This window comes from Pantherophis guttatus, chromosome 1 (genome assembly GCF_059756535.1).
Source record: "Pantherophis guttatus breed Tessera chromosome 1, ASM5975653v1, whole genome shotgun sequence".
Classification (NCBI taxonomy): domain Eukaryota; kingdom Metazoa; phylum Chordata; class Lepidosauria; order Squamata; family Colubridae; genus Pantherophis; species Pantherophis guttatus.
The window spans coordinates 302,043,855-302,057,316 of NC_142063.1; the positions used below are offsets into that span (position 1 = coordinate 302,043,855).

The 13,462-nt window shown below is 34.6% G+C and overlaps 1 protein-coding gene across 2 annotated transcripts in view; it reads left to right on the plus strand.

Annotated features, from left to right (window-relative positions):
• The window catches only part of EML4 (EMAP like 4), a 139,233-nt gene extending 126,679 nt beyond the window's left edge, over nucleotides 1-12,554 (plus strand). For both annotated transcript variants that reach the window (XM_034427695.3, XM_060692518.2), the window contains 4 exons: nucleotides 1,694-1,781; nucleotides 5,129-5,227; nucleotides 6,241-6,371; nucleotides 9,675-12,554. In XM_034427695.3, coding sequence (XP_034283586.2) covers nucleotides 1,694-1,781; nucleotides 5,129-5,227; nucleotides 6,241-6,371; nucleotides 9,675-10,172 — 816 coding nt within the window. In that variant the 3' untranslated portion in view covers nucleotides 10,173-12,554. The remainder of the gene's footprint in view (nucleotides 1-1,693; nucleotides 1,782-5,128; nucleotides 5,228-6,240; nucleotides 6,372-9,674) is intronic.
• Nucleotides 12,555-13,462: the final 908 nt, after the last annotated feature.

Sequence of the window (13,462 nt, forward strand, 5' to 3'; positions counted from 1 at the left end):
ACATGTACTTTTCAGCTTTGAATGCTAATTTGACATTTCAAATTCTCATAATTTATTAGATTGACATATTTGAAATGCAAATATTGAGAGGTTAGAAACTTTTCCATTTTAAACAGTTGCCCCACATGAAAAAACAGAGTGCATACATTAGTTTGGAAAACCAGAGTAAAAGGATATCTGTTTACTCTGCCTTTTATTTTAAACCCAAGTTTCACCAAAATATACCTTTTCCAAAAAGTTTCAGGGAGTGAGAGCTCTGGAATATTTTTCACTCTTTGTATTAGTAAATTTGTTTCTAGACAAAATACACAGAGTTAATTTTAGATCTGGATTTTAGATCTGAACTTTAGGTCTGGATTAATAGAGAGAGTAGCATCTTTTGTATGATCTTCCACTGCTCGGAGGTCACCTGAGACCTCATGCAGCAGCAACAAAGTTAAGCTTTTCCAGATCTTTGAAGTTTAGTTTGCCTTTTTAAATTCTAATTTTATATTTTTAGTGTAAACTGTTATGACTCTGATAGTTGGCAGAATAAAAATAATAAATTACAATGTATCTGATAATAAAAGATGTGACTGGTAAACATTTAATTGGGTCGTAGTAGTATTTCACTTTGTGATAGCTCTGTATGCTATTCATTCTCTTCATAAATTTGACATTCTCCTATCCTTCATAGTTCAGAGTTTTTAATGTAGTACGTGCAGTTTTTATTAGAGTGAAGTGCCAGTACTTGTCACATATGCATATGATATGTCAGAAATGAAATATAAAATAACTCTCATGCTATGACTGCCACTGAAGAGATGGTGGTTGCTTATAGAAATATACATTTAATGTAAACTATTTAGGCTGTTTCAACAATGTGACCTTCAACTCTCACATGATTTAGTCAAAGGGATATTTTTGCACAAAAGAGTCTCTTTAAATTGGCTTTTTTCTATTTTCCAAATTCTGGAAAAAATGTTAACAGCTGCCAAAAACCCAGCAATGACTGGTAATTGATTATCTTCCTTACCTACAATGTTAGTGCTAGCTTCTCAATTTTTAAAGATTTGGGATAACAGATGGAGGGCAGCGGGAGAGAAGAAAAACAGATGGAGCTTTCTTCTTTTTTCTGAGCCCACTGCATGTTTTCCTGAGCAACTGGGAACATTGTAAAAGCAAATTCATTCATGTAAACCAGTTGAATTTGGCATCCTATTATCCTTGGCATGAAACAAGCTCTGTACATAACTGCTCACAAAGAACATTTTTGTTATTGCATATCCATCCTTTCAGTTGAAGGGTAAATTGTAGCCTTCCACTCCATCTTTATACAAATCTTGTTTGCCCAGGTTCAGATGTGATTGACAGATCGATTTGCTTTTGCTATTAAATCAGTTATGTATAGGGAAATCACTGCACTTGAGAAGGAGGAAGCTCACACAATGAAATGATTAAAGCAGGGATTTGCATCTGTCTGCCATATGCTTAAATTTCAACACGGGTGACTGGGATTTATGGTAATTGTAATCCATTCATGGGCTTCTAGTTCATTCCCATCAAAGTACGAACTTGGTGGATTAGTTTTATAAACGACCATGTCGATTTGAACATTTTAAAGGGAAGATAAAAGGTGAAAGAGGGAGAAATCACTGTTTTAACTGAAATTTTGATAGCTTATTTATCTCTTTTTTGTTTATATGTGTTTTAGGGACATTCCAGCTATATTACACACCTTGATTGGTCCCCAGAAAACAAATACATAATGTCCAACTCAGGAGATTATGAAATATTATACTGTGAGTACAAAATTGCAATTATTTCCATAGTAGAAAAATGCTAACAATCATAAGAAGAAAAAAACTTGCAGTATGTGGAATGCTTGTTGACAGGATAATAATTTGACCTTCTATAACCTGATCTTCAACATTATTCAAAGTTATTTTGTTCTTAATGTTAATTCCAAATATAGCTCCTTCTCTGCAAAGGCCTCAATTAACACTTTATGAAAGAGGTGCTGGGCTATGAGATGTCAGAGTATAAGTTATAGCTTGAAAGTATTACGTATGTTTGCTTCATCAAATTTCTTCTTTATTGATATAATAATTAAAATAATTATTTTAGCACTGTTATATTCTTTTATTTTAAGAATTCAAAATGTTCTATGTGTATTAGACCTTCAAAACAAATTATTTTCCTTAGCCCAAAGGTGGCATAGTAGAATCTTTCGGGTTTGTTGCTTGTTTGGGATACCTAACCTAGGAAAAACCATGACTGGCAGGCTACATTCAGCCAAATTGTCACAATTTTGCAGAATTTTCTTTTAGATTACCAAAATAATGCTTATTAATAGACCTGAAAGACAAAAGTATGTTAAAATATTTTGAACATTATGGTATACTTGAAATGAGCTTGGAGCTATCCAGGATATGAACAGTATAATCAAAAGAAGACTGAATAATAGTGAGGAAACAATAAGCTCTTATGAAGAGCCCCCCTGGTTCTATAAACATCTCTGCTGTCTTTTGTAAATTGTTACTCTGTAGCAGTAAAGAATGATGGCATATGAAACACAGGCAGGATATGAGTTATTCAATTCTGGCCCAATTTAAAGTGGATTTGCATACAAATTATAGAATATTATTTCATTCAAGTGTTCCTGCTTTTAACTGTAAATTGAAGATTGCTAGATTGCTCTAGCCAAAAAAATAATAATAATTCCAAAAGAAGGCAATGGCTATCTTGCCAAGAAGTCATGCATGCATCTACATAACTAGCAGGAGTCAAGTTCAATTTGAACATGACTTGTCTTACTATTAGCAGTAATTTTAATTATTTCCATATATTGATTTATTGTATTTATTTAAAAGCTGTATATAGCTGCCCATTTTACATCAAAGTCTGGGCGGCTGCTTATCAACAATTAAAACAACATCTGCACATAAAACAACACAATACATATATCTATTAAAACCATAAACATTAAAAGCCTGACACTAACGTTAAGCTTCCACATGCATGCCTTCATTTAATTCTCCACCACCTCTCCTTATCTCAAGGCATGGGGGCGGGGAAGCCAAATGTTAAGAGGGTAGAGGTCTGGAAAACCTCAAGGTGAATGGTATTCGATAGGAAATACCCAGGCTGCCTCAGAAATGCACACTTCTTAGATTTATAAAATGGCATTGTTTAAGGGAAGGGATTAGAAATGGACAGACACTATCTGATTTCGTAGGAGAGGTAGATGTCCTTAGGGAGTATCAGTCTCACAGATAACCTGGCCCTGTGGCATATAGCAATAGCAATTAGACTTATATACGACCCCATAGTACTGTACATTTACAGCACCTTCTGAGCAGTTTACAATGTCAGCATATTGCCCCCAGCAATATAGGTCCTCATTTTACTGACCTTGGAAGGATGGAAGGCTGAGTCAACTTTCAGCCCGCCAGGATAAAACTCCAGACTGTAGGCAGATCTGTTCATCCTGATCCATTTAAACGTAGAGATAGAATAAAAAGCTTCATGCATAAATGCCACTGAAGAATGTCTTTGGACGCTTTTCTGTATAGTAATAATGTGAAGTTGTATAGAAATAAAATTACATCAATATAAGTCTAAAGCTATTGAATGAATCAATGGATGAAAATTCAAAGAGAAGGAATGTTTAAAATTTTATTCCCCCCTGTCAGTCACTCTGAGTTTAAATTTTATTAGCACCTATTGTTGGCAAACAGTTGTATAGTCCAAAATGTAGGTTAAAGTAGCTACGACCCAAATTTTCAAGATATGTACAGCTTTTTTATGAGAAAAAGAAAAACTCATTCATGTTGCACGGGAATGTAGCATATGCAGACAGTTATATATGCCAGTCTGCTGAAATCATTTACTTTATATTAACATGATTGTGTCACCCCTAATTCTTGGATTTTCAAGCTATTGATTTATAATGTAAACTACAGGTAGTCCTTGACTTATGACTAACATTGAGCCCAAAATTTCTGTTGTTAAATGAGACATTTGTTAAGTGAGTTTTGCCCCATTTTACAACTTTTCTTGCAACAGTTTTACAATAATTGCAGCTGTTAAGCTAGTAACACAGTTGTTAAGTGAATACGGCTTCCCCATTGACTTCACTTGTCAGAAGGTCACAAAGGGTGATCACATGACCCTGGGACACTGCAACCATCATAAATATGAGTCAGTTGCCAAGCGTCTGAATTTTGATTATGTGACTATGAAAAATGGTCATAAGTCACTTTTTCCAATGCTGTTGTAACTTTGAACAGTCATTAAATGAACTGTTACAAGTCGAGGACTACCTGTATAAGCATTATTTATTATAACAAAATGTTCCCTTTTTAAAAAAAAAAAGCTGCTATTTAGTCTTTTATTTTTCCTATGGCTAAAAGATAGTTCAGTATTTAGATTTTATTTCCATTGTATCTTTGAATCCTTCTTGAAATGAATACATGAAATACATGAAATGTAGAATAATTTTCTTGACCACCATTGCTTTGGAGCATGAATGCTTGCAATACCTAAATAACAAGGGATAGAATAGTGAAAAACTTTAAATTTGCAACATACTCTGCTAGTAAACCCTTTTAAACAACAGTTATTCAAACTCAAAATATTTGACAGTTGTTTTTATTTAGCTTTTTAATAGATAGATAGATAGATAGATAGATAGATAGATAGATAGATAGATAAATAGATAAAACAAATCTCACTCTAATATTGTTTTACTATGTAATTATATACAGTACAAACTATATAACTATAGTTTGAGCCTGTCCAGACACAGAAGTGGACAGAAGAGCCTCTCTTAAAGATGCCGCCAATTTCAGAGGTCCATGTTTAGGCATAGAGGAGAGGACCTTCTCCTGTTTCCAAGATATGGAACACATTCCTTCCAGAGGCTCCTGTTTCTTTCTCTTTAGGAACATGGCATTTCGTTTCAACCAGCTCTTTTTTAATTGGAATAATAATGATTTGTTGTTGCTTTTAACAGGGTTTTAATTGCTTTATATTTCTGGATGTTTTTCTTCTGAGAGTTACTTTGAGAACCCTAGAGATGGAAAGATAGTATACAAATGGAAATTATAAATAGCTATTCCAATACCAGTTATGTATTTTTATAAAGGGGACATTCCAAATGGCTGTAAACTGATAAGGAACCGCTCTGATTGTAAGGACATAGATTGGACAACATACACTTGTGTGCTGGGGTTTCAGGTATTTGGTGAGTAATATATTCCTATTTAATTGTTATTATTAAGTTTAAAATCAGTCTACTCTGGAAAATACAAAGATTATACCATTCATAGAGTGTTTTAAATATTCTGCTGTTGTGGTTTCTTTAAATTGACCTCATAAATGGAATCATTCTAGTATTTTATTTTTCATTAAATATAATTGCTTTGGTGGAAAATTGTTACAATTGCATAGGTATCTACTACAAATCAAAATTATTAGCAAATAATTATGTAACTTGTATCACAATGTCACAACACATGGCCTTTTGTACAAGTTACCTGAGGTTGAATACAAGTACATGAGTTGAGATTTTGCTTTGTGATTTCCCTGTATACGTTTTGTTACTCAGGATTTCGGGGCATAGGTCTGTGCATAGAACATTTCCTTTGTTGTCATCAGAAACAGGGTTCCCAATTGGGCAATTTTAAGATGCACAGATTTCAACTCCCAGAATTCCTAGCCAGCATGCTGTGGCTAATAATTCTGCAAGTTGACAACCGCACATCTTAAAGTTATCCAAGTAAGAAAACACTGATAAGAAAAGATTAAACATTTGTCATTAAATCTGTATTTGTTTTAAGGCTTCAATTCATTCATTCCATTGTTATCTTAATATATTTCAATTACTTAAAAATGTGCCTCCTAAATAATATGTTTTTTCTTTGTTATTTTTTAAAGTAATAAAAGAAATTAGAAAATATTTTTAAATGGGGTTCTGCCATGTCAGCTAAAGTATTTGTCTTTTCTCATACACACAGGAGAGATTGTATATCTAGAACAATTATTATACATTGGATTATTTAGTTTTGATTGATGTATTCTAAATGGATGTCTAATTTCTTAAAATGCTCCTAAGCCATAGAGAATTTGTAACCATCTAGAATTATTAGCTGACTAAGGCTGATAGGAATTGGAGTCCAACATCTTGAGGGCTGTAAGTCTCTGTATTTGCCCCTTGTTTTAGTAACATTTTAATTCTTTTGTGTTTATATAATGAAGGAGTGTGGCCAGAAGGATCAGATGGAACAGATATAAATGCCCTTGTGAGGTCCCATAATAGGAAAGTGATAGCTGTGGCTGATGACTTTTGTAAAGTCCATCTATTTCAATATCCCTGCTCCAAAGCAAAGGTAAGTTTAGGGGCAATGTTTTAGAACAGGAATGAGAAGAAAAGCAGTTGTATACTATAAATGTATGCCTGTGTATTCAGCTTCACATGCTAGAATCTCTTGCAGAAATAAGTTTCCTTTCCTATGCACCAAATTTCCCAGAATAGTTATTGTTTTGTGCCTTAATATGCCTTAATGGTGTGCCTTAATGGTGAATATAACCTAGAAAAAAATCTATCCCTCTGCCTTACTGTAGAAGTGGGCAACTATGGCCTTTTATGACTTGTGGACTTCAATTCCCAGAATTCCTGAGCTAACATGGCTGGCTCAGAAATTCTGGGAGTTGAAGTCCACAAGTCATAAAAGGGCCATAGTTGCCCATCCCTGCCTTACTGGAACCTGGAGGTATAATGATTAAATTACTACTCTGTCACTACATTTTCTTTTTAATTTCATATCTACCTGTAATTTTTAAACTGTAGGCAACACTGGGATTGTAGTGAAAGGACAGAACAGAAATTTTATTATTTAGTTTACTAGGAAAATAGAATAATAATAGCAATAGCACTTAGACTTTTGTTATTGAAAAGTTTTAAAATATTTTACAAACAAATCCCCCTTCCCCCACCCCTTCCCCTCTCCCTCCCCCCCCCCGACTTCCCAGAGCAAAATACAGGGTATTGCATTTAACAAACATAATCTAACATAAGCAAACTAACTATAAACTCTTAACTTCCCCTTACTCTTTAACTCCGCCATAGGTACTAAGATATCAAAGTAGAAAAGAAAAAAAAATCATCTAAATATTTCATTCATAAGCTATTTGCAACTTTTTAGTCCCGTATTTGTTTTGTATATAGTCAATCCATCTTCTCCATTCCAGTACATATCTTTCATTCGAACGGTCCTTCAAATATGCAGAAATTTTAGCCATCTCCGCCAGATTGGCTACTTTTAATGTCCATTCTTCAATAGTAGGTATTTCTTCCTTCTTCCAGTATTGCGCCACCAAAAGTCTGGCTGCCGTTATTAAATTCAAAATCAAATTGGTCTCTGTAACTGTACATCCTTCAATTATACCCAGTAAAAACAACTGTGGAGTAAATTTTATCTTCCTTTTAAAAATATTTTGTATAATCCACCATATCTTAATCCAAAATGCCTTAATTTTCTTACATGTCCACCATACATGAAAATACGCACTTAGACTTATATACCGCTTCACAGTGCTTTACAGCCCTCTCTAAGTGGTTTACAGAGTGAGCATATTGCCCTCAACAGCAATCTGGGTCCTCATTTTACCGGCCTCCGAAGGATGGAAGGCTGAGTCAACCTTGAGCCAGTGAGAATCAAATTGCCGAACTGCTGGCAGCAGTCAGTCAGCAGAAGTAGCCTGCAGTACTGCATTCTAACCACTGCACCATCACAGCTCAGAATAACAGAATAATAAAGGACCTTGGAGGTCTTCTAGTCCAACCCACTGCTCAAGCAGGAAACCCTATCCCATTTGAGAAAAACGATTCTCTAATCTCTCCTTTAAAAACTCCAGTATTCCAACGCCCACAACTTCTGGGGGCAGGTCATTCCACTGATTAATTGTTCCAAGTGTCAGGAAATTTCTCCTTAGTTCTAGGTTGGTTGTCTCCTTGATTAGTTTCCATTCATTGCTTCTTGTCCTTCAAGGTGCTTTGGAGAATAAGTTGACCCCCCTCTTCTTTGTGGCAGCCCCTTAGATATTGGAATATTGCTACTGTGGTATTATCACTAGTTGTTCTTTTAATTAAACTAGACATAGCCAATATCTGCAACCATTTTACATATGTTTTAGCCTCCAGTTCCCTAATCATTTTAATATCTCTTCTCTGCACTCTTTCTAGCGTCTCAACATCTTTTTTATATTGTGGCAACCAAAACAAAAATATGGTCTTTACCACGGCATTATAAACTGGTACTGACACTTCACATGATCTTGATTCTATCCTTCTATTAATGCACCCTTAGGACTTTGACAACTGCAGCACATTGATGCTCACATTTAAGTGATTGTCCACAGCTCTGCATATGATCCACAGCTCTCACTCTGATCAGATACAATAATTAATTGTCTCTACGCCCTTCTCATGCAGGGCCTTTGTGATAAGGGGGGCTGATAAAACACACCAGCTGAGTTGGCTATCCAATTTCAGCCTGAAGAGCACAATATATTACTTACTCTAGATAAGTAATCTGACCATGTAAACTAGCAATCCGCTTACAATAGCATAGTATCCAAATTTAATAAGAGTACCACAAAAGACAGTTGTAAAACAAGTGTTGCACTGAACTAAGCCAGACAGTCTGAAATAAAATTACAATCACATAAGCATTTACCAAGGATGAACTACTGATGTTTTCCAGTCAGAAGGTCGGTTGCCTTCACAATGGGTAATTTCAAGAGAATCAGTGCAAATAGATATTCCCTTTCAGCCAGGGTGGATAAAAATCAATGATTTTTTAAAAAAAATCAAAAAATCAGATTTTTTTTATTTAAATCAGATTTTTTTGATTTTTATCGAATTTATTTTAATAAACTTTTCGGGTAAAAATCTATCGTAAGATAGTTTTCTATTTAAGATACATAAATAGTTTATTCAGCATGAAATGGAGCTTAGTATGTAACATGAGGCTGTATATTCTGCAACACTGGGACTCTCGGTGAGTCAACAGTGGGTCAAAGGAGTAGCAGAGATGACAGTTGCTCTTTAAAAATTATGATTTAAATCAAACCTTTTTACTAGTGATTTAAATCATGATTTAAATTGTGATTTAAATCAACTCGATTTAAATCAAATCCACCCTGCTTTCAACCTACCTGTTTTGTCTTGACGTTGCTGTGAGCTGCTTGTCCCAGCAGTCTCTGGTGTTATGCAAATGTACTGCAATTGCAATCAGTGACTATTGGACAACTAATGAGTTCCAGGATTGCTGGAAGATGCAAACCAATCATTCTGGTTAGCAGCTTAGCCACTCCTGTGACAGGGTTATTTACAAGAAGAATGGAACTAACCCTTTCCTGTGAAACTTGCACACTTATTCTATAAGTAAAATCTATCGTTTGAATATTTATATATGGCAAAGTGACTGGTAGCATTAGACTTCGATAGAATGCATGTTTGAGATTGTAATGATTTATATTTTGGGGGAATTTGTAGTTTGCTGAAATTTACAATGCATTGGAAAGAGTATATATTTTCCTAGTTAAATACATGCAATTGGAAGTTGAGTTAATCCTGTTTGATATATAGCTTGATCTTAACACTCGTGTTTTTTTATTTGTGTTAACAGGCTCCAAGTCATAAATATAGTGCCCATAGTAGTCATGTAACAAATGTCAGTTTCTCTCATAATGATAGTCATTTAATTTCAACTGGAGGCAAAGATATGAGTATCATTCAGTGGAGACTTGTTGAGAAAGCAACTTTGCCACAGAATGATACTGCTGTAGAAATGGCCACAAACAAAGTGCCTGTAACTGCCAGAGACAGCTTTACACAGCCAAGCATCCCTGTGTCCCTTAATCCACCCTTGGATGAACTGGCAGCCAGTGAAAATTTAATGGACGGCTTTTCACCGTCCTTCGAGAGTGACGTGGAGCATACTGTGAAGACCAATGAAGAACAGAATGAGGAGCAAAGTGAGGGAAGCAGTCTGGATCCAGGAGAGCCAAATTGTGAAGAACCGCCTAGTGAAATGAGCGAGGAACAGAGTGAATCCACTGTTATTGAAGATCAGCAGGAAAACTCTCCAGTGTCTTATCAACTTGAAACTCAAGATGATCTTTAGATAGTTTCTCTCAGTGCACATTGTTTTGTAAAAAATAAAAAAGAAAAGAGGGTTCAAGTAAGGAAGGGAAGCAGCTCTGACATGGAGCACTCAAGTTTCTAAGGAAGGCTTGTTAGTTTGATCTACTTCTGTTTTCAACACATGGGATTATTGTAAGGACTCATTTTGACAATTCCAGTCAAGTGCTAAATAGAAAAGTAGAATGTTACCTTAGGTTAAAATATAATTCTGAAATTGCTATGAGAAAGAGGCATGATACAAATAACTAAAGAAGAGTTTGTTGAGAAAAGTAGGTAGAGAATATTGTGGGAAAGAACTTTTAAGACCATTCAGAAGCATTAGGTAATACCTGCTATATCATGTAACCCTGGTGAAAGCCCTTCAGGAAGCTCTCCTTTCTTTTTTTACATTAAAAAGAGGAGAGGAGAATAAGACAACATCATAATGGCACATACAGTGCTATGCTTACTGCCTTCTTGATTTATACCTATGCAATTTTCTAAAACTAGCAATTCTTACTAGCCAGTACTTTGATTGCTGGTTGTCCTAAGACAACTTATATTAAAATACACTTCTATTTGTTCCATGATAGTAGATCTTAAAAGAACCAAATTAAGATAGCAAGTTCTGCTTAGTTTTCTACCCAATGACTGCTATATGATGTAATTTCAAGGAACTACTTGCATTGACATATTAAAATTCAAGAACACCAACTGTGACTATAATACAAACTGACTTAACTTCATTAAGGTAAAAGTTCTAATTCTCAAGTTCAAACCTGACCCTCAAATACAATTAATACTTTCAATAAGAGATTAAAATATTAGAGAAATAGCATTAAGTTATAAAATCTAATGCTTGGGATTAATGTAATGATTGACTCAGTTACTTAAAAAATTAGGGATAACCTTAAAATAAGAAATTTTCACATAGATTTTTTTACAGCCATCTTTTTAATAGCTGTAATATAAATGTCCCATTTTCTTGGATAATGTTGGCTATTTTTGAATTTTTTCTTCTATTTCTGTGTTTCTTTTTTCTCTTGTCCAATTTTGTAAGCCGTGCAGCTCAGAGATAGCTGGACCTGGCCAGTTATGGGATATCATGGCATTTTAGTATGTGGTAAAAATATCTTTTTCTAAAAAAAATAAAAAATGCATCAGCTACATTTTTTCTTAAATACCTAGGTTTTCCTGTTTAAACATTTGTTGAAAAACATCCTACTTTATATTTTACTTACATAGGATTTTTTAAAATTGTGCTGATATGTTAGACCTTATTTAGAAGTTGTGTTTAGAAACCTTCGTTAAGTCTTAAGTGTGCAAGCGTTTACGTGAATGTGCCATTCCAAAGTGCATCAGAACTGTCATTCCCTTCTATTAACTTCTCAGGAGTAAATACTACAGATCAGGTATGTAATCTACAGTATTCATCAGTGGAAACATTAACAATTGATGTGGACTCCCAAAGGACATAAAGACTGTCACATACAGATACATACAGGTGCACATACATCTTTGTTTACATCCATTCCGGAAAACCTCAACATAATTATCTTCAGAAACCACGATGTGAATTCCAAGCAACTGCTCTCTTTTGCTTTATCTAAAAAGCTGTACTGTTAAATGATACGTTGGAGTGCTCCAGTGTATGATTGGCCACTTTGCCAAATAGTCTCTGTGGGCAACACAAATACAAATACTGTATCAAGGTAATGGATTCTTTTGGAAAAGAGGCATCTATCTGCAAGGGAGGCGGCTCATTTTCAGGGATTTACAACTTCCCGGTCTGCTTCAATGAGTTCTATAACCACCCATAATAGATGGAGGAAAAGATGGAGAAAGGGGATTCATTAAACATTCTTACCCATTTTTTTGTTCCACTCTATTCCACAGGGAGAGATTAACTGAATAACGCAGTTTTTAAAAACATAGTAAGGTAAAATAGTTCTAGTAATTTTAGTTAACATGAAATGGATTGTAGAGCTCTTTAACATCCTCAGTGAGTAACATGAAAACAGCATTTTGTTTGGATTTATCTGTTACCTTGAGGTTGCCATATAAAGTGAGAATTAATAGTTGTGATTTTCCTCATGTTATAGATTAACAGATTTTTTTAAAATGCCAAAAAAAAAAAAGAAAGGAAAAAAAAGCCTTACAATTTTTGATTGCTGGCAACTACTGTTCAATAAATAATTAAATCTGTGATAATAGAAATGGGTGGGATTATGTTAACTGTAAATGTTTTAGGGTAAAATTGTGAGTGAAATATGATTTGAGTGTGTCATGTGAAGATGTTTGAGCCATTCTGTCTATCATGCATTCCTGTCTCATGGCAGAAAAATCGGAAGATTTAAAATAATAATAAAAATACAAGAATCAACTTAATGTAGCAATCTCTTCTTGTTCGTATCTTTCCCGGCTCATATGTTTGATTTTCAGTAGTCTAAAGCAGGGCTGTTCCAGTTTTCTAATCAATTCAAGGCAGATGTGATCTTCTTGAAGCAGAGCAAATGAGGCCAACTCAACCTATTCTGTGTCAAAAGTTATGATGAAGCTCCATGTTTAGTACCTGGGCAGGGCAAGGATGATTCAGGGATGTTCAAAATGGCCTTGCGGTTAGACTTCCATTTATCATCCTAAAGTATCTTGAATGGGGATGAACTCATAAGTTAACCTGCTTGCTTGCTTATATTTATATTCCCTTACCTGTTCTGTCAAACTGCTCCATATTCCTCATCTATTCTGTTCTATTTTGTTCTCTGTCAGTTGAGTAAAACATTTCTAATTCATCAGAGACTCGCCTGTTTCAATATGAAGTATTGCTTAAGATAATAGTGGACAACCTTGGAAATCATGTAGTTTCTCATTTTTGCAGACTATGCTGCCTCTCAGTAATTCAATGGAAAAATCATCAAAAGTGTCAGCCATTTGATAATAGAAAAATGAGAGGAAAAGCAGGGAGATCACATTAAGACAGAATTGGGTCTCCTTATCTCTTTTACATAAAAATTGCTCTCCCAGCTACAAAAGAGCGGTATGTCTATGATTTCACACACAAAGAAGATAGCTTGCGTATGTCTATAAGAAGTGTACATTTCTTATAGACATAATGTACATAATGTACATATGTATATAAAATATACATTTTACCTAAACATTTATTATAGACATATGCAAGCTATCTTGCATATATATACATATAAACATACGCAAGCTATAACCCTAAAACCTGTTAGGCATCTCAAAATACAACACCCCAATAGCCATGTAATAAAAAAGAAGGCACGA